We start from the raw sequence: 20,224 nt of genomic DNA on the forward strand, positions 1-20,224 counted from the left end.
CGGGGCTGCGTCCAAAAGGGGCGGGAGGGGCGCCCGGGAGCCGAGCTCGACCGGGCTACTCCATCGCGGCCAGTGCGCGTAACGATGCGTGGGCGCGAACTACGCGCGGGGGTCACATTTGTGTGGCCCTGAGAAGGGCCTTTGGGTCCGGCGTGCTCCATCGGGGAGCACGTGGGCGTTTGCCTGCGCTGCTGAAAACGTGTTAAACACACATCACCGCCCTCTCCACTTAACGGCTTTCGCCGAGAAACGGCAGGCGGTGCTGCGGGTTATAACCGGGTATAACAGGCAGAGGCGAACTCCACGTGGGGCGACTAGCAGACCGAACTTTACACACAAAGTGGCGCAGACGCTCTGAATTGCGTAAGCAAGAGTGAGACAGCAGTGTATTATGCGGTCAAAAGTCGTTTCTCTTATACAAAACTATAGGGATTACTCCCGACGGTGGGTAAGACGCCGTACCCCGTAGGCTAGAGGTGCATTTTTACACAGTATACACCCGACGGTGGTAAAAGTGCCGCGTGCGTCTACCGAAATGAATTTACTACGTTATACTTTACATAGACTCGATATAATAATAAAATATAGCAAAATAACAACGTACTATAAACTCTCTAATTACATACAATAATATCACACTAAAACATTATAAAAAGATAATCAAAAACACACTATAAAACGTTACTCTATTCTACAATAAAAACACACGAAGGAACTTTATACATTAAAAAATACTTAAGACATGGTGAAACTATTTACAAGGGGTTGTCGTCCGTAACATCCTCCCCCGGCGCAGAACCTCGGAGCCCTCATTTAACGGGAGGACGACTAACCTCCTAACGGGTCGCCTAAAAATCCCCCCCTTGGTCCTTACGTCGGCGCTGCGCACCACCTTGTCCGTCCCTTCGTACACACGTTCTATTTGCCCTAAAGGCCACACGTTGCGCGGTAATATGCCGTCTGTTATCAACACCACGTCCCCTTTCTTGACGTTCGGTGTCGACCGTACCGCGTCTCCCCTCGGTGTAAGCGTAGGCAAATACTCCCTCACCCATCTAGCCCAGAAAGCGTCGGCTAGCGCTTGCGCAACCCTCCAAGCCCGCTTGTCCAACCGGTTACTGGAACCTATCACTGGCATACCGTCTGCCGTTCCTAGTAAGAAGTGGTTCGGAGTTAACGCTTCCGGGTCCTCAGGATCGACTGAGACGTGCGTAAGCGGTCGCGAGTTTACCGTAAACTCGACCTCGTTCATTAACGTTTGTAGCACTTCGTCCCGGGGTGCCTGCTCGTTTAATACAACCGTCAATGCGCTCTTAACCGTACGGATTTGCCGCTCCCAGCTACCCCCTTGGTTGGGTGCGCCCGGGTCGATGAACCTCCACTTTGTTCTTTTTCCCAGTGCGCATCCTTCCAACTCTGGCAGCCACTCTGCGTAGGCGCGCGTTAATTCGACGTCGGAGCCGCGAAAGTTAGTACCGTTATCGCTCATTATAACCGCTGGCCACCCGCGTCGCGCGGCCATCCTACGTAATGCCATTATGGCTGAGTCCGTACTCAGGCTGTGTAAGATCTCTAAATGTATCGCGCGCGTTGTCATACACGTGAATAGCATTCCCCACCGTTTCTCTCTGCGCCTACCTACCGTGACCGTCATCGGGCCGAAACAATCTACTCCTGTACTCGCGAATGGACGGGAATACATGTCTAGTCGTACCCGCGGTAGGTTGCCCTTTATGGGCACACTTGGGTTGCGTCTCTTCACCGTGCATGTGACACATTTACTTATAACCGATTTTACTACGGCGCGTATACCTATTATCCAATACTTTTGCCGTAAATTATTTACTACGTGTTCGCGACCGATGTGAGCGTTTTCACTGTGTTCTTTAATGACGATGAGACGTGTGAGCGGGTGCTTGCCATCGAGTAGGACCGGCCGTTTTCTTAATTCAGGAACGTCGGCTGCGTTAATCCGTCCTCTCAAGCGCAATAGCCCGTCTTCGTCTATGCACACGTTCAACTTAAACGCGCGGCTAGTGCGCGGGACGCCTCTGCCGCACTCGAGCGCCTTGATTTCGTCTGCGAAGCTCTCTCGTTGCGCCTGCTTCAACAACGTCCGTTCTGCCTGCTCCATCAACGTTACGTCCATAGTTCGTATTTGCTTACGGCATTTAGCGACGAACAATAAAACGCGCGCTAACGCCCGGGCGCATCGGGTATACGTTGAGAACCGCGTTACGTCTATCAACGGTGTTACTACTGTCGCGTGCGCTACGATTTCGCATGAAATTGTTGTTGGTTTTCCTACGCTCTCCTGGGGCCACGTCTCGGGCGATTCTAATAAGAATCGCGGTCCCCTAAACCAGCTGTTCGTGCTCGTAAGTGCGGTATTTCCTGCTCGTGTGGCGGCGTCCGCTACGTTCTTGTCTGTTGGTACCCATCGCCACTGCTTTGCGTTTGTTAACTCGGTGATCTCGGTGAGCCTGTGCGCTACGTACGGCGTGTATCGCGCGGATTCGTTCCTAATCCAATGCAGTGCTGTCTTCGAATCGCTCCAGAATGTAGCTTCGCACGGTTCCCGATGCTCGCGCATAATTGACTCCGCTAGGCGTGCGCCTATTAGGCACGCCTGCAGCTCGAGCCGCGGTATCGTTTGCGCCTTCATGGGAGCTACTCTGGCTTTTCCTGCGATCAGCGCCACGGACACGCTGCCGTCATGGTTCACAAATCGCCAGTACGCGACCGCCGCATACGCCTGCTCGCTCGCGTCGCAAAACACATGTAATTGCCTACTTGCTATCTCTTTCTTTTCATAACAGCGCGGCAACCTCAACGCTTCTATGTACCGTATATCTGATAACCATTCGCTGAAGGCTTCCGCCTCCTCGACAGGCAATGGTTCGTCCCACGCGACTTGTTTGCGCCACAGCCCTTGCAACATAATCTTGGCTGTGACCGTATACGGGCTCAACAAGCCGAGTGGGTCGAATAACGCCATAACCGTCGCTAGCGCCTCTCGCTTTGTTGGTACGCGTTGCCCGTTCTTAATGTCGCCCGGAATCCTATTCATTGCCGTATTAAATGCTAACTCATCGCTACCCGATAACCACAAGATGCCTAGCGTTTTTTCATATGCGTGGGCGTTGGCGCCTAGCTCACGCGGAGCGCCGGCTCTATCCTCTCTACATACAGGTGCGAGTAACTCCTCTATGTTCGCGCTCCATCCTGCTAAATGGAAACCCGCGCGTTCGTAGACTTCTCTAACCTCCTGTATGGTGCGGGCGGCCACTTCCGCGGAGCTGAAGCTATCCAGCCAGTCGTCCATGTAGTGATTAAGCGTGATGGCCTCGTAAGCTAGCGCGTGGGATTCTTGATGATCTTGAGCGCATTTATTACGCACGCTGTGTGCTAAGAAAGGCGAACTCCTTGCTCCGAATATCATAGATGTCATGACGTATTTCTGCGGCGGACCTACTCGGTCGTCCCCTCGCCACAGAAAATGCTGCACCGCCACGTCTTCCGGACGTATTTTTATTCGCAAAAACATATCTCTTATGTCGGCCGATACTGCTACGGGCCGCTCCCGGAAGCGATATAATACGCCGTTGAGCGATTGCAACAAGTCGGGCCCATCCAATAATACGTCATTGAGGCAGCGGCCTCCCACGCGCGCTGCCGCGTCGAATACTAGCCGCATCTTACCCGGTTTGTTCGGGTTCGTTACCGCGAAATGCGGCAAGTACCAAAGTCGCGTATCTAGTTCGTGCGTCGCGTGCGTGCTGCCTTCACACTTCTTGGCGTATCCTTCCTTGATGAGCCTGTTTATTTGCGCCGTATAATCCGCTTTAAAAGACGGCGATCTATCCATTTTTAATTCGATTCCTTGTAATCGTCGCCGGGCCGCTTCGTAGCTAGGTGGCATTATTATATCGCTATTCTTCCAAGGCAGTCCCACCTCATAATGCCCGTCCCTCAGCGCGACCGACGATTCGAAGGCTCGTACCGCGCGTTCATCTAACTCGCACGGTTTCACACGCATTGAAATACCTAACGCGTCTATTCCGAAATGTGCTTCCACTCTATCGCGCAGGTTTTCGTCCTCTGTGTTACTTTTAAATTCCTTATCGCTCACGACGTGTAACACCCTCTCATCGTCCCGCGTTATCGATCGGCGCGGCGCGGTCCCATGAATGACCCATCCTAACTGGGTAAGTGACGCCGCCGGTTCGTCATTCCCGCCGACCAATAAGCGTCGCGAAACGATTAAGTGCCAGTTGTCCGTTCCAATTAGTATTTTAGGCGTCGCGTTTTCGTAGCACAAGTCACGTGACCTTAACGATGTTAGGTGCGAGTGTACTAAATACTCGGCTCGCACCGTCTGACTACCGATACGCAAGTCTCTCATCGTATGCGCTTTTATTTGTTTGAAATCGCTCTGGCCGCGGCCGCGTACACTAATCTCTACTTTCCTGCTTTCGTTCTCATTCGTAGCAGACGAGATACCCCTTATACTTAGCGGCTGCGTTGGCCCCTGTGCGCGCACGATGTTTGCGAGTTCATCGTCTATCAAGGTGACTGTGGACCCTTCATCCAGTAGCGCGTACGTCTCTACTTCACCGCCAGCGCCTCTGACGGTGATAGGACAAACTTTAAGTAGTACTTTACTGAGAGCCGTCGTGGCGTGGATGGACGCCGTATGTACGGCTACGTCCTCGCTGTGTTCGCTTTCACGTTCGCTATTTTTCTTTTCTTGCAAATGTAATAACGCGTGATGACCTTCCCGGCACTCCTCCGTGCCACAGCGTTTTGCTTTGCATCGAAAACGTCTGTGTTTGCTATTTAGACACTGGAAACATACGTGTGTCTCTTTCGCCCATTCCCATCGTTTTTGAACTGGCATCGCTAATAGCTTTTTACACGTAAACGTCTTATGCTCCGCCCCGCAACAAAAGCATACGTCCTTACTCTCCACCGCCGCGGTGGCGTATACTTTCATCGGTTTGCGTTCGTTACGTTGTGCCGGCTCGTTATACCTACCGATGCTTCGACCGCCTATAGCGAGCCCCGAGGACGCGAAAGTGTGCCTTAGACTCCTATCCGCCTCTCGCATAAGGAAGCGTGATAGTGTCGTAATCTCTGGCTCCGCGTAATTTCCATGGTCTTCCGCGTAATCGCACCAGCGTGACCGCATGTGCGGGCTCAACTTGTCTACTACCGTTCGCGCTAACATTGGGTTTTGCAAGTATCCTCGCTCATCTAGACACGATATTATCGTAACTATATTTTGCAATTTTATCGCGAACTGATTTATTTCGTTGGGCGTGGTCCCTAAACGCGGCAGACGCTTAATGTCCTCTAAAGCGCCGTCTATAATAACCTCCGGTCTTCCAAAACATTGCTCTAATGTCTTTAGTATAACGTCCGGGTCGTTCGCTGTAAACAATAACGCGGATACGGCTTGCCTCGCTTCTCCTTTTAAGCAAGACCTTAAGCGTGCTATATTCTCGCTTGCCGTGAACCTATACTGCGCGTTTGTTTCTACATACGCTGCTTTAAACGGTAGCCATTCGCCCGGGGCCCCGTTAAAGCCTGGCAACTCCATAGCTTGCCTTGACGTCGGTCGATTCCTCGTTAGCTGCTCTAACGTAACCGCGAGTTTTTCTATATCGCTCTGTCGCCGCGGCGACGGTGATCGTTGGTCCCTATGCCTATCCGGTACGCGACGAGACGTCAGCTCACGAATCCCTGTAGTACTCCGCCGTGCCTCTGGCGAGTGGTTCCGCGGCGTCTTCGCCTCTGCTCCTATCGCGGCTCTGGGGATTTCCGGCTCCCCCCGTGGCATACTTCGCTCTAACCAATCGTTCACGCGATGATTAATAATCTCTCTCTCAATGCTCTCCCTATCTGTTTCTTCCCGAATATCGACGACGTCCGCCTCGAGTCGTTTTCGTTCTAAATCGGCCTCGATGCGTAGCTCTTCCCGCCTAAATGCAGCTAGCTTTTCCGCGGTTTCTAACTCTCGCCGTTTGATCCTAGCCGTTACGCTCGCCGACGAGCGTTGTGATCTAACCGATGGCGCCGCGGTGCGCCTAGCTTGCGTTCCTACTATCGTCGCGGGTGTCGTCATCGCGGGTGTCGTCGTGCCTACCCCAACGTGTGTGTCCCGGACACTTCAAAGGTGTCGGCCGATGCCGACGCAGGACCTTCGGCGTGTACCCTATTCGCGTCCCCCGTAGTCTGACTGCGCGTTGTTGGCATCTTCTTCGGGCGCTGGTGCCCCCCTACCTGCCTAACTGGCCCTAACAGACCTTCAGGAGGGCTCGGCTCGCACCGAGATATGCTCCTTCAGGGATGGAATATAAGGATAGGAAAGGGAGGGCCTACCCGGCAGAGAGTGCTGGAAAGTACTGGGTGCTCTGTCACCGGCGGGAGTGTCCGGTGCTTTTGGCAGTACCTACAGTCCGGTCCCAATACCGTCCAACACCTTACCGGCGTAGCAGTGCTTTTCGGTTCGACGCCCGTTGCGCCTTTCGACTGAACCGGCAGTGTCACACCACGCACTGCACCACTGTCTTGCAACAGCGTTAAGCTCTGAATTCACAGCCTTTGACACCGTTAGGTGCTGTGAATTAGAGGCGCGGTGAAAACCGCGTTTTTTAATTGAAGCTGGATCACCACGATGCCGCTGACTCGCTGCGCTGACTCGCTGCGCTGGCTTGCTGCGTTGCTCGCTGTGCTGGCTCGCTGCGCTGACTCGTTGCGCCGCTCTGCACTGCAAACGCCTGCCCGTCGCACCGTTGGGTGATCTTGATGTTACTTGGGTCTCTTCGGTCTTCAACCAGGTCTTCTTAACGCTCGTACCGGTTTCTTATTGATCCGGCTTCCGAAGGGCCAACCTCTATGGGGGGCCAATTGGGGATATAATAAAACCCGCCTTTTCTTAATTCAGTGGACTGTATTTCTTCTTAATAACGATGTACAATTTCTTGATAATAACGACGTACAATTTCTTCTTAATAACGACGTACAATAGCTTCTTATTACTATATACAATAGTAGTAGGTACACTGAGCGACGACTGTTGACCATGAGACTTCTTGCTTCTTGCTGTTGCTCAAGTGATGAGCTCTTGACTGTGCGGAGTGGTGTGTATTATGCGCAGCAGCAAGGGGTCTTCACACACGCGGCCTCCGTTAGGAGGCTGCGTGGGGGATGCTGTTCAGGACGATTCGTCCTCTGCAGCAGGTGTATGGCGCCGCCCGCTAATACGGGCGGGTTACTGGGAGGACGAATCGCCCTGTTTGGGAATAAAAGTGTTAGTTATTTGGGGCACAGTATAGGAGACTGTGCCCGACTTTTTAAACCTTTTCGCATTTTGCGAAGACTCGACCGACCTGTGTTTGGTTTTACGAGCCCGTCTTAGACTTGTGTCTAAGCCGGGGACGGACAGGGAACCCGGGAGCGACACAAAACCGATGGGTGTGATAGGAGGCGCCAATTGCGCGTGGGAGTGGGCGGTGGATTGGCTGGGTACGTTGTGTACCGACTGTGTAGGAGTTATGCAGGGTGAGGCGACAGACGGCGCGATAGGAAGCGCCGTCGCAGGCGAAGCTTGCGTGGGTGGGGGCGTTGTATAGGATTGCGCTATTTGCGCGTGGGAGTAGGTTTGGTAGGAGGGAGTAGTGAGGGGCGCACTGTATTATGCGGTCAAAAGTCGTTTCTCTTATACAAAACTATAGGGATTACTCCCGACGGTGGGTAAGACGCCGTACCCCGTAGGCTAGAGGTGCATTTTTACACAGTATACACCCGACGGTGGTAAAAGTGCCGCGTGCGTCTACCGAAATGAATTTACTACGTTATACTTTACATAGACTCGATATAATAATAAAATATAGCAAAATAACAACGTACTATAAACTCTCTAATTACATACAATAATATCACACTAAAACATTATAAAAGATAATCAAAAACACACTATAAAACGTTACTCTATTCTACAATAAAAACACACGAAGGAACTTTATACATTAAAAAATACTTAAGACATGGTGAAACTATTTACAAGGGGTTGTCGTCCGTAACAATATTATTACAATCGAAATAATTAATAAAATTAACTTACAAGAATAATTTTGCCAAAAGCGCTTCGTTGTAAATTATACCTCAAAATAAATGCAGTTAATAAACATTAATACCGATTATTTATTTTTATTTATAAGATCGGTGTCTCTATCGTGCTAAAAAGTGCACATAAACTTGACAAAAAGTGTACTTTGACTACAGTATGCCTGGAAATTGGAATAACATTAATTATTTATCATAATTACTACACACTGCACTAGCATAAGATACTCGCTCGGACTAGAAAAGGTTAAAATGAGCGGGAAAATTTTCACAAGCAATTTAATGTTACTCTGAATATACAGTCATTTAACTCAATTGTAAAACGCGCGCACATTTAACAAAGTGTTTTATGGGCCATGATTCGCATAATACAACAATTTTAACTTTGCTATCTCATATTGTAGTTTTATATTCACCGACCGCTTATAGATCAGGGTTTCCTTTATAAGTTTAGGTTTGTTATTTTCTGTTGTTTCAGTTGAATCTTTATTAAAATGTATCTCATTTAAGAATGGGTATAATGTTTTATTAATAACTAGCTTGCGCCCCGCGGTTTCACCCGCGTGGCTACGCTCCTGTTTGTCGTAGCGTGATGATATATATTATATAGCCTTCCTCGATAAATGGGCTATCTAACATCAAAAGAATTTTTCAAATCGGACCAGTAGTTCCTGAGATTAGCGCATTCAAACAAACAAACTCTACAGCTTTATAATATTAAAAAGTATAGATATGAATCTAAAGGCGCTTATCAAACTGTGATATTTATTAGGAGGAATTACGTTCTAGTTATAATATTTCGGGGTAAAATCTACAAAGAAAATAGGTGTCATTAAAGTATAATGTAGTTTTCTTGGGTAAAAAAATGTTCAAAAATTCAATCGATATAATTGTGAATTACTATTTGTACATACAGACAATGAAATCTTTCCTCAAATATATACGTGTAGATAATTAACTCTATTCATACATAGCCTTTAACGAAGCTTTGCCAATCTTATATATAAAAATGAATCGCAAAATGTGTTGGTAAGCGCATAACTCGAGAACGGCTGAACCGATTTAGATAATTCTTTTTTTATTATATTCCGTGAAGTACGAGGATGGTTTTTATGTAGAGAAAACGTAAATATGTACCACGGGCGAAGCCGGGGCGGACCGCTAGTTTAAAATAAATACAAATTCCATTATGCAAGTGCATAAATTTCATTTAGAGATTCACCCCCACGATACTAGTTACCGTCTCCGTGTTTACATGGGCTGCTGGCTCGCCTCCTGCTCGTTAAATTTTATTTATCTTTACTTTTTAGACTTGGATAGGGCTGTCACCTTTGTAAAAATAGCTTTTTAGTGTACATAACTGTATAATGTTATGTTAATAACTCAGGCCCCGGAATCACAGACACAATAGAAAATCTATTCGATACGATCGGGCCGTTCGGGGCTCAATGGGTTAAGCTGAGTTGTAGATACATACTTATAATATGTTTTAACTTTAAGGTTTAAAAACTAACATTAAAAATTTAAGGGTACAATCAGGTGTTATATAATTTTTGTGCCTTGCTTGCTTAGGAAATTTTCGTGGCTGTAACTTGATTTTCCAGTCAAAGATTATTATAATGTAATGAAATTGAAATCTATTGTGACAAGGGAAAGCACTATGGAAATACAAAGTAAAACGGTATTTAGTTTAATTTATCAATTAAACAGCAGTCCAATGATAACAATCCTACTTTGGATTTGAAACACATACCAAGTTTTTTAGTTAACCTTTAAAATATCATTGTGACAACCCTAAAGTTGGCGACTTTGTTGATCACGATCAAGAATGAGCCCCGATAGTTGAAGTTTGCGGCCAAATATGTGAACATCTAGCTGTGAGTGCCAAAAGATGTTGATTTCAGAACATTTAAATGGACATAAATATTAAATTATGCGGTAGAAGCACACACGAGTCTTCCATTTTATATTTGAGAAATAAATAAACTTTTATCATGATTTATTCGATGGGTAATGGAAAATTGAAATGGATGGACGGCTAGCGTTTATATTTAGTTATAAATAAGAAATATTTTTCAAGCAAATGGTCTATTCTGATATAATATTAAATGAAGAATGTAAAATGAATTTTATTATTAATGCTTTTCATTTTTTTATGAAACACGATTGAAGCACTTCGAAGATCGGTAATAATGAATATGATTGTGTGAAAATATTGTTGCATTCTTAAGTGCATGATGCATTTAAAATTTTATATCTGTTAGGTACCTATAATGTGATTAATATTAATTTAATTTTGAAACATAATTCATCACCACCCAACCAACCAATTAGAAAGCACAAAATTGTTAAAAACATTAATACACAAAGAGATAACTTTTGCATTCTATTCGATATAAAATTTTCCTTATATCGTCAAAACGTTCAGAATTCCTCCGTAAACGTTCTTAAAGTTGAATTCAATAAGAAATCAGCTCAAAGGGAGTCGTTGGAGGGAAAGGGCCTTACGATAAGGGCCCCTCTGTTTTTTGTTTATCCCGTTCCTCGTTTCATTTGGCTTTGTTTTTTTGTTCCTTGACGAGAGTACTTGATGCTATCGGAGACAAAACGTTTGCGGTGCTCAGTTGGATGCTTTGAATTTATTTGCGTGTAGTAGTTTGGTTGGTTATGATTTTTATTGTGAATGTCGTGTTGTTTTGTGATTGGTGAACTTTTCAATAAATAGGATAATGTAAAATTGTGATGGGTATAAAAACTAAAACGTTACCTTTAATACCTAGTGTTTGCAGAAAATCGTCTTGTGAAACAGACGTGAAATTAGGATAGTCAATAGTTTAGATGTTAAACGAATCTAGAGGTCTATGAAATGGAAGCACCTTGTCATTGATGACGTCGCATTGACTCAGGGCAGGGACATTTATTTTACTTACCATTTGAGCAAATACAGCGAAAAGAACTCAGCTACAACTACTTGAAACTGTTACTCGTTTCGATTTAAATTGTTAGTTATTTTTTACCAAATCTTACAAAAATAGGTTAAAAGTTTGTCTTTTGTGAATTTGAGTTTTTATTTGAGTATTTTAAAAAACGCCTTTTAGAAAGCAATGAATCAATCCATTGTGAAGGGTCGCAGCAAATTTCTAAAGGCTATTCAAACATTACGTAGATTTTATCAAAACCTTGCCATTTAAAAAGTTACCGAGATTGGCTTCTCGCGAGTATGAATACCGATAAAACAATCGAAAAGGTATTAAAAAGTTGGTAATCTATACATAAAATAAATGTAAAGATGATTGATTATGAAAATTCCTTTAATATCCCCTAAAACTTAAAACTCATCGGTTCAAAGGAAATGAATTCTACTTTGGCCTAATGAAAATTCTTTGATGCTTATACCGGGCCCTTCGTCATATCGGTAACGTGAATTTTGACAAGGAATCTTTACGTCAATCAATGGTTTAAATCAAGAAGCTTATAATATCTAATACACTGGAGATTTCAGTATGAACATTAACTTGTAACAAGAAAATATGACCTTGAATGACGCCTGTATGTTTTTTATACTTGGCAAGTTGGTGTGAAAGGGATAAAAAAACATACAGGCGTCATTCAACGTCATATTTTCTTGTTACAAGTTAATGGTCATATAGTGCAATCTCCAGTGTATTAGATATAAGCTTCTTGGTTTAAATAAATATACAATAGTTTAATGGAAATTGTTGTCTATTGATAGAATTGACAAGTGATAATGTCTGGGTACTCCTACAAAGTTATGAGAACTAGATAGCTAGTTGAGACAAGAATCGGAAATTATTTGCAAAGATACGTTTTAAGTAAAGTGACTTTTTTAACTTGAATTGAGTAGAACCCATGAAATTAAAAAAAAACACATTTTTCCTACTTAATTAAGAATGAAATTTTTACAACAAGTTTTTCCGTTTAAGTTTTGAAGATGGTAATGAAATGGTTTACTTATATCGTACTATTCTATTTTTATCAAACTTGTTTATATTACAACAGCTAAAATGTTTTTTCTCTCTAATTACGTACACAGCTATCACTAGTCAAATAGATATAAAAAATATCTTTTAACTTCCAATACAAGTAATTTATTACTGACAAAGCTTCCGTAACACACACACCTAAACGAGACAATAAAATTTCATATTCACAACATATTTTACAGCCTATAAAATATAATTGAATAAACTCCGTATAAAACGAACTATGAACAATTTTATTCAAACATTGGCCATAGATATTTGCCTCTATTTTATGTTCATATGATAGGACTGAGGGGTCATTTTAGACTGGTTTATGTAGGCAATATTTCATAGTGATGTGTGATTTATACGCAGTCCCGGGTTAGAATTGTGCAAACAAATTGATTCAATATGTCTTCCTGTCCGGACAACAATTATTTGCACTTGGAACTTGCGTTAAGTTTCGTTACATTTGTTGAATGAGTTTTGATTATGTTAATTGATGTTGAGAGTTTGTGAGTGAGGTCGGAGTATATTTGCGAGTTCTATTTGTGTTTATTTTATTTATTCGGTTTTCTGTTTTTTGAAGGTTGTTTTCACTTGAGGTTAGAGTGTGTTCTGAGCTATAAATTTTATGTGAATCGGTACAGTCATTTTAGTTTGTTAGAGAAATAGAAATTTTCCTATTTTTTTGTCCATGTTATTCAAAGATGTCCCCCTTTTTAATACAAGATGTGCCCCGCGGTTTTACCCGCATTGCTCCGCTCCCATTGGTCTTAGCGTGATGATATATAGCCAGCCTTCCTCGATAAATGGGCTATCTAACACCGAAAGAATTGTTCAAATGGGAACAGTAGTTCCTGAGATTAGCGCGTTCAAACAAACAAACATTCTACATGTCATTTAGCTACATTTTATCACAACTTTCTTTCATGTGTTTAATTAAAAACTATTTTATTTTAGTTCATTAAATATTTTTCATTCATTTTTTTATACTACAACCAGACACATAAATGTATGTTTGATTTACTGTTTTTCTTCATTCAATATATTCATTACAGACACATACAATTTATCTTTGAGTAATAATATGTAGCTTGTAGTTCTTCCTTACACATAGAGCTCATAGTTCCCTACACTTCATCAATTCTCGAACTAAAATCTCGGCATTTGCGTAATGTATTCTTTGCGCAGATGCTCACAATGTATGTGCATTGTGCATATTATGTATTCATTTACATACTACACTTCAATTTGACAATTTGGCAGAACTTAAAAGATGGTGGCAGAAAAAATTTAACGCATTGAACCACACACCTCTCACAAATTGAAGAATATTGTAGTTTAGTTTAGTTGTTATGAAAACTTATATTAATAATTAATTTAATTATGAGTATTCAGTATGCCTGAAATATTTGGTATTTTAAAGATGTTTTAAAACGTGAAGGAATTTAATTCATTTTTAATTAACTGTTTGTAGTCAACTATTATTTTATAGCAGTAATTTTGAATTTGTTTGTTTCTAGTTTAATCCTTGTGTACATAATCATATATTTCAACATAAATATTTGCACGCCTTTCAAATAGGTTTTTGAAAATGATTGAATATTTAAATCCTCTTTTGTAATTCAATGGACACGATATTTACGTATACCAATGACATAAATATGCACAAAAAACATTAATTCTCATATTATACAGAAGTGTAAATAGTGCAATTTTTCATAAATAACTTTTATTACAAGTTATATCATACATAATATAAGCAATTTTATGCAACATATAACCAAAACGAGCTATATATCTTGAGCAAACACTCCAAACTTACATTTCTACAATCAGTCGGAAACTACCCTCTTAGTTACAGACCATTATGCATTTGCAACAATAAACTTGACCATTTCAAGTCGTGTCACGCAAAAATAGCGTCTATACCCTTTGAATAAGAGCTAAAAGACTTCGCTGGTACCTTTCTAAGTGCACCAATCTATTCCGCTTACAGGACAGCCAATTTCGTTTGCCTCTGAACATTTATTGTGCTGTAGAAACGTTTATTCAGCGAAAAAATGTGATTTAACTTATATTAATTCGACCGTTCTACCGGCTTTTACATTTTGTTGCAATGCCCGCTTTGAATAGACTTTTCGATGTGACTTTTTCTCGGTCTAAAAATAATTTCGTCTTGTGGAGTCAGGATTGTCTGCGTTAAGTGAATGTCAAATATATTTCTTAACGACTTGACGACGCGGTTGGCGCAGTGGTAAAGTAACTGCCTACTGAGCCGACGGTCCCGGGTTCGATCCCCGGTCAGGGCCAATATTTGTGTGATGAACTCAATTATTTGTTCTTGGGTCTGGGTGTTATCTATATATGTATTTATTAAATATTATATTTATCGTCGCCTAGTACCCACAACACAAACCTTAATTGAGCTTACTGTGGGACTAGGTCGATTTGTGTAATAATGTCCCATAATATTTATTTATTATTTATTTATTATTTATTAAAAGTCCCCTATATAACGTAGGTTGTAAAAAAATTAGGAACAATAATATTTTTCAGTGTTGTTAATCTCTATCGCAAAGATCATAAACATTTCGTGTCTATGTGATTAAAGATAACTTTAATCTGAAAGATAAATCCATCTGTTTTATGATTCAATTGTGAATCCAGAATAAATAGTACATTTATTTTTATAATATACAGCATAGTGTCAAAACACGACTTTAGTTTCAATCTACAAGCTGAATTATATGTAATAAGTACCTATAGTAACTTGATTTTTTTCACTTAAAACGTTTTTCCAAGTACGAGATGCAAATATTCACATACTTCACAATTAGGTGCATACTAGACTTATTTAACATAAGTATTTACATAAAATTTAATGGTTTAGAAAATAATATACCACGTATGATAATAAAATACACATCCTATGAGATTTATTTCTTTATTTACATAAATAATCATTCACTTTTGATACTTATTTATTATCATTCGAGAAAAAGTCCGATCGAGGTCCGATTGTAATCTGCTTTTAATAACAAACATCTTAAATTAGTATCAAACCAGTCATGTCAAAATTCAAATCGACATTATTGATATTCAACACTGCTTTTCACAGCATCCTCAACGCGTGTTTCGAAGTCTTCAAATCCGTCAAGTATGTCAAGGCTAGTGTCTGCCCAGTCAACTTCAGTTTTATCGAACCAGATGTACTTGCCTTTTACTGACTGATCAATATCTAGAGCTAAATATGCGGGAGTAATACCGGATTCATCTACTGTCATATCACCAGCCCCTTTAGTCATATTTGTACGAACAAATCCTGGGTAAAGGGAATTGACTGATATATTTTTCGCTACTTGTTTTTGTTGGACTCGAGTTAGAGCACACAGCGCTACCTTCGACACTCTGTATGCCAGAACTGAGTATGATACGAAATCCTCTTCCTTTACTGTTCCATTCTTGATGGAATCCAGGAACCATGTGACAAAAGCATTGACGTCTTCAAGGCTTATGTTTTCATTAGTAAGTCGTTGTATCCAATAAGCATTCTTTATATTCGTGATATGACCCCAGTCACTAGACACATTTATAACTCGCCCGTTTTCATTCATAATTGGAAAGAAATACTTTTGCATTAACAAAACTCCATAATAATTGGTATCAATAACTCTTTTTGCATCTTCATAGATTGGTCTGAGATAGTCAGGATCAAGTAGGCCGGCGTTGTTATTTAGAATATCTAGTCCATTATGCTCCTTCTTGATGTATTCAGCGAATGCTTTCACACTTTCATCATTACTTACGTCGAGTTGATGAAATTTGGGATGTAGATTTTCCTTTTCCAAAACTTTCACAGCCTCTTGGCCGCGGTTCACATCTCTTGATGTTAAGTAAACAACCCCAACTCCTCTTTTGCACAATTCTTTAACAATTCCAAAGCCGATACCTTTGTTGGAACCAGTTACTATAGCAATTTTCTCAGCCATGTTTACTGCGCGGCTTTCTATATATAATTAATTAATTGACGCAAAACGTTGCAGTTTTTATTAGCAACAGATGATAAGACGCGTATCAAAATCCACTCATTTACATCACAATCGTATTAACGAAGTTTATTTACGCAATTTTTATCAATGTGTGTTTTTCTTAATTGTATTATATTTTTATAACCGATGTTCCCAAATACCCAAAGTAGGTTTCAAATTCGTAGAGATTTTTCTTTTCATATGAATATAGACCTTCTTGTTCCTCTTCACAAGAAGGAAGTATTTATATACCAGCATTAAATTGTGTAAGTTCTAATCGTAATAAACTTTCTTTATTCTTCTTATTTTTTCAATATGACAAAACTATACAAACAAACCATAGCTAATGTAGAAAATATCAAGTATCATAATCTCTACCTATGAATAATAACTGATTTGCCTTCTTAATCCATCAGTCCTCGGAATCACAGACACAATAGAAAATCTATTGTGTCGCGCCCCGATCGGGCCTTACGGTGGTCAATGGGTTAATGCTAACCTTAAGAAGTAATGCACTACATTTTTGGTTATTATTTTCTACGAACTCTTAATAAAATTACAATGTTTTGGTAGAGATACGCTTTATCTTCAGTGTAATTAAAAATTATTACAATAATTATGATGATTACATTGCACACTGCACAAAAACATGTAATCTCGATAACAACGCTTAATTATTTTTGTTAAAATTTGAAATTGCAGCCTTCTTACATATACATTGTGCATTGTACTAGATCTGTGATGCATTGTCAATGTCATTATTTTATTGCTATAATCTGTGGATAACTTCCTTGTTCCTTTTGGCGTCGTCCGTGACTGTAACTGTACCTAATTGTGATTGATTTAATTAAAACAGTTTCTAATAACTCGTAAATCCGTTTTTTATTTACAACAACAGGTTATGGGCCCAGGCCAACCTGCCGTAGTACAGATTACAGTTGATTGTTGAATAATACTTAGTCCGACAAAGTACCGCGTGCATAACCTCACATCAGTTACCGGCTCGCGATCTTTCTGCTGCTTTACAAAATTCAAGATGAACAGTAACAATACAATTATGTCGATCCCAAAACTCACGGGACGAGACAACTGGTCCAACTGGAGTTTCGCCGTCGGAGCGTATCTGCAACACGAGGAGTTAGATGAATGCCTTACGAGGGAACCCGATTGTAATGATCCAAAGGCTATGAAAAAGGATGTAAAAAGCTTAGAAAGTTCCGGTATGAAGATTAGTGCTGACTTAGTAAAAAATAAATTACTACAGGAAGTGAAAATGTCAGACACTACTGCACTTTATACAAACACAAAAAAATACTTGCCCAAAAGTGATAAGAAAGGCCCTAGATGTTTTAATTGTAATAAGTACGGACATCTCAGCAAAAATTGTTGGCATAAGAAGACAACCAGTAAAAAAACAGATAAAGACACAGGTTATGTTGCAGCTTTTTCAGCATCCACAGCAAATGAGTCTAATTCTTGGCATGTTGACTCAGGAGCATCCATGCATATGACTATGCACCGGGACTGGCTCACTGACATCACCGTTTCACCTGTACCGAGCATAAGGATTGCTAACAACAAAGAATTAAAAGTTGAATGCTGCGGGAATGTATGTATTAAGGTAAAGGCACATGATGGCAGCACCGATTCAATACAGGTGAGGAATGTTTTATTTGTACCAGAATTGAAAACTAATTTGTTATCAGTTAGCAAAATAATTCAAAGTGGATGCAATGTAATATTTAATGAATCTGGCTGTAAAATTTACAATGCTAGTAACAAATTAGTAGCACATGCTAGATTAATGAATGCAACATATCTGTTAAACACTCTTCAAGAAATGCAAGTCATGATGGCCAAGGCTGATGATGATACTTATCTGTGGCACCAAAGGATGGGTCATTTAAATTTCTCAAGTCTTAATAAGGTACCTCTCTGTACAGAAGGAGTCAACTTGTCGACAGGTATGGAAAATTCCATCTGTGTTACCTGTCTTGAAGGCAAGCAAACGAGAAAACCGTTCCCTGCTGAAGGTTCCCGAGCAACCAGCTTGCTAGAACTTATCCACAGTGATGTGTGTGGACCGATGCAGCAGACATCAATAGGAGGAGCAAGGTATTTTGTAACCTTTATTGATGACTTTTCTCGCCGAGTATGCATATATCCTATAAAAAACAAAAGTGAAGTATTTGAAAAATTTGTTGAATATAAAAATAGAGTGGAAAATGAATTGAATAAAAAAATAAAAATTCTTAGATCTGACAATGGAACTGAATATAAAAATAATATTTTTGAGACTTACCTGAAAAAGCATGGAATTTTGCACCAGACATCAAATCCATACTCACCCGAACAAAACGGATTAAGCGAACGAATGAACCGTACACTTATTGAGCGTGCTAAATGTATGTTGTTAAACTCTGGTTTACAGAAAGATTTTTGGGCTGAAGCGGTAACTACAGCAGCTTACATAGTGAACCGCTCTCCCACCCGCAGTTTATCAGATGCAACACCATATGAAGTATGGACTGGAAAAAAGCCAAATTTGAGCCACATGAGAATATTCGGATGTCCTGCGATGGTGCATATTCCTAAAGAAAAAAGAAGTAAGTTGGATGTAAAGTCACGAAAATTAATATTTGTTGGTTACAGCGACGGTACAAAAGGCTACAAATTCATAGATTCTGAAACAAAGAAAGGAATTGTAAGTAAAGATGTTGTCTTTTTGGAAAATTCAATAAAACAAAATAATGTTGTAGTACCAATTTCTAGTAGTGAAAATATAGAATCAACATGTAATGTTAAGCCTACAAATGTAAATTCTGAGTTGAATGAAAATTCACTGGATAATTCCCAATCTAAAGATATAACCTCCGCAACAGATAGCGATGATTCTTTTCATTCCAATGATGATGACATATCTCTGTACATACCTGAAAGAAAAATTGAATTACTACCGAATATTAACATAACAACAAGATCTAAAAGATTAATAAAAGATAATAATACTTACCTCTGCATAGATGGAGTTACATTACCTGATGTGCCGCAGACATACTCTGAAGCTGTGTCATGCCGGGATGGAGACAAATGGAAACAATCAATTCAGGAGGAGCTTAAGGCACACAAACAAAATGAAACCTGGACGTTGGTAGAGAAGCCTCCAAATGTTAAGACTATTGGATGCAAGTGGGTCTTTCGTATCAAAGATGAGCCAACAGGTATGATTTATAAATCTAGATTATGTGCCAAGGGATGTTCACAAAGCTATCAAATTGATTATACAGAAACATTTTCTCCAACGGTGAGATATGACTCAGTCCGAATTATACTAACTGAAGTATGTCAACACAATCTTGAAATGATACAGTTTGATATTAAAACTGCTTTTCTGTATGGAGACATAACAGAAAATATATATATGTATCCACCTGAAGGATTAGATGTTCCATCAAACTATATTTGTAAATTAAAAAAATCTCTTTATGGACTAAAACAAGCTCCAAGGTGTTGGAACTCTAAGTTCAAAACTGTTCTGAACAATTTTGGTTTTAATAACAGTCACTCAGATCAATGTGTCTATACAGGTCATGTAAATTGTATTAAAGTTTATTTGTTGTTATATGTTGACGATGGATTAATAATATCAAAGGATAAATCTGTAATTGATAAAGTTATAAGTCAGCTAAAAGAAAATTTTGAAGTTAAAACTATGGAGCCAAGAAATTTTGTTGGTTTGCAAATAGAGAGGTCTAAAGGACACTTATTCATTCATCAAACAAAATATATAGAAAAATTATTGATAAAATTTAACATGAACAATGCTAATGGATGTAGTATACCTATTGATCCTCATACTTCCCTAATAAAGAAAAAGGTGACACTTGAAGAGAGAATACCATATAGAGAGGCCGTAGGTTCTCTTATGCACTTAGCTATTGTAAGTAGGCCTGACATCATGTTTGGAGTCAGCTTAGTTAGTAGGTATCTTGATTGCTATGATGACACTCACTGGGTTGTTGTTAAAAAGATACTTAAATATTTAAAAGAAACTAAAGAATATGGTATAAATTATTC

General features: G+C 40.6%; 2 protein-coding genes across 2 annotated transcripts; both read right to left on the reverse strand.

Moving 5' to 3' along the window:
* Nucleotides 1-751: 751 nt before the first annotated feature.
* Nucleotides 752-6,127, reverse strand: LOC149900032 (uncharacterized). Its single transcript, XM_090113390.1, has one exon. The coding sequence runs from the start codon at nucleotides 6,125-6,127 to the stop codon at nucleotides 752-754; it is 5,376 nt and encodes a 1,791-aa protein (XP_089969516.1).
* Nucleotides 6,128-15,195: 9,068 nt separating this feature from the next.
* LOC149900033 (carbonyl reductase [NADPH] 3-like) lies at nucleotides 15,196-16,108 on the reverse strand. The gene has a single exon (XM_090112827.1). The coding sequence runs from the start codon at nucleotides 16,106-16,108 to the stop codon at nucleotides 15,209-15,211; it is 900 nt and encodes a 299-aa protein (XP_089968953.1). The 3' UTR covers nucleotides 15,196-15,208.
* Between the last annotated feature and the right edge of the window lie 4,116 nt (nucleotides 16,109-20,224).

This window comes from Colias eurytheme, chromosome 19 (genome assembly GCF_061535395.1).
Source record: "Colias eurytheme isolate Ceu_HAF_F1 chromosome 19, ilColEury1 Martin Lab GWU primary, whole genome shotgun sequence".
NCBI lineage: Eukaryota > Metazoa > Arthropoda > Insecta > Lepidoptera > Pieridae > Colias > Colias eurytheme.

Coding starts and splice junctions, on each gene's coding strand:
- LOC149900032 (XM_090113390.1), bottom strand. CDS start 6,127: ATGACGACACCCGCGACGATAGTAGGAACGCAAGCTAGGCGCACCGCG.
- LOC149900033 (XM_090112827.1), bottom strand. CDS start 16,108: ATGGCTGAGAAAATTGCTATAGTAACTGGTTCCAACAAAGGTATCGGC.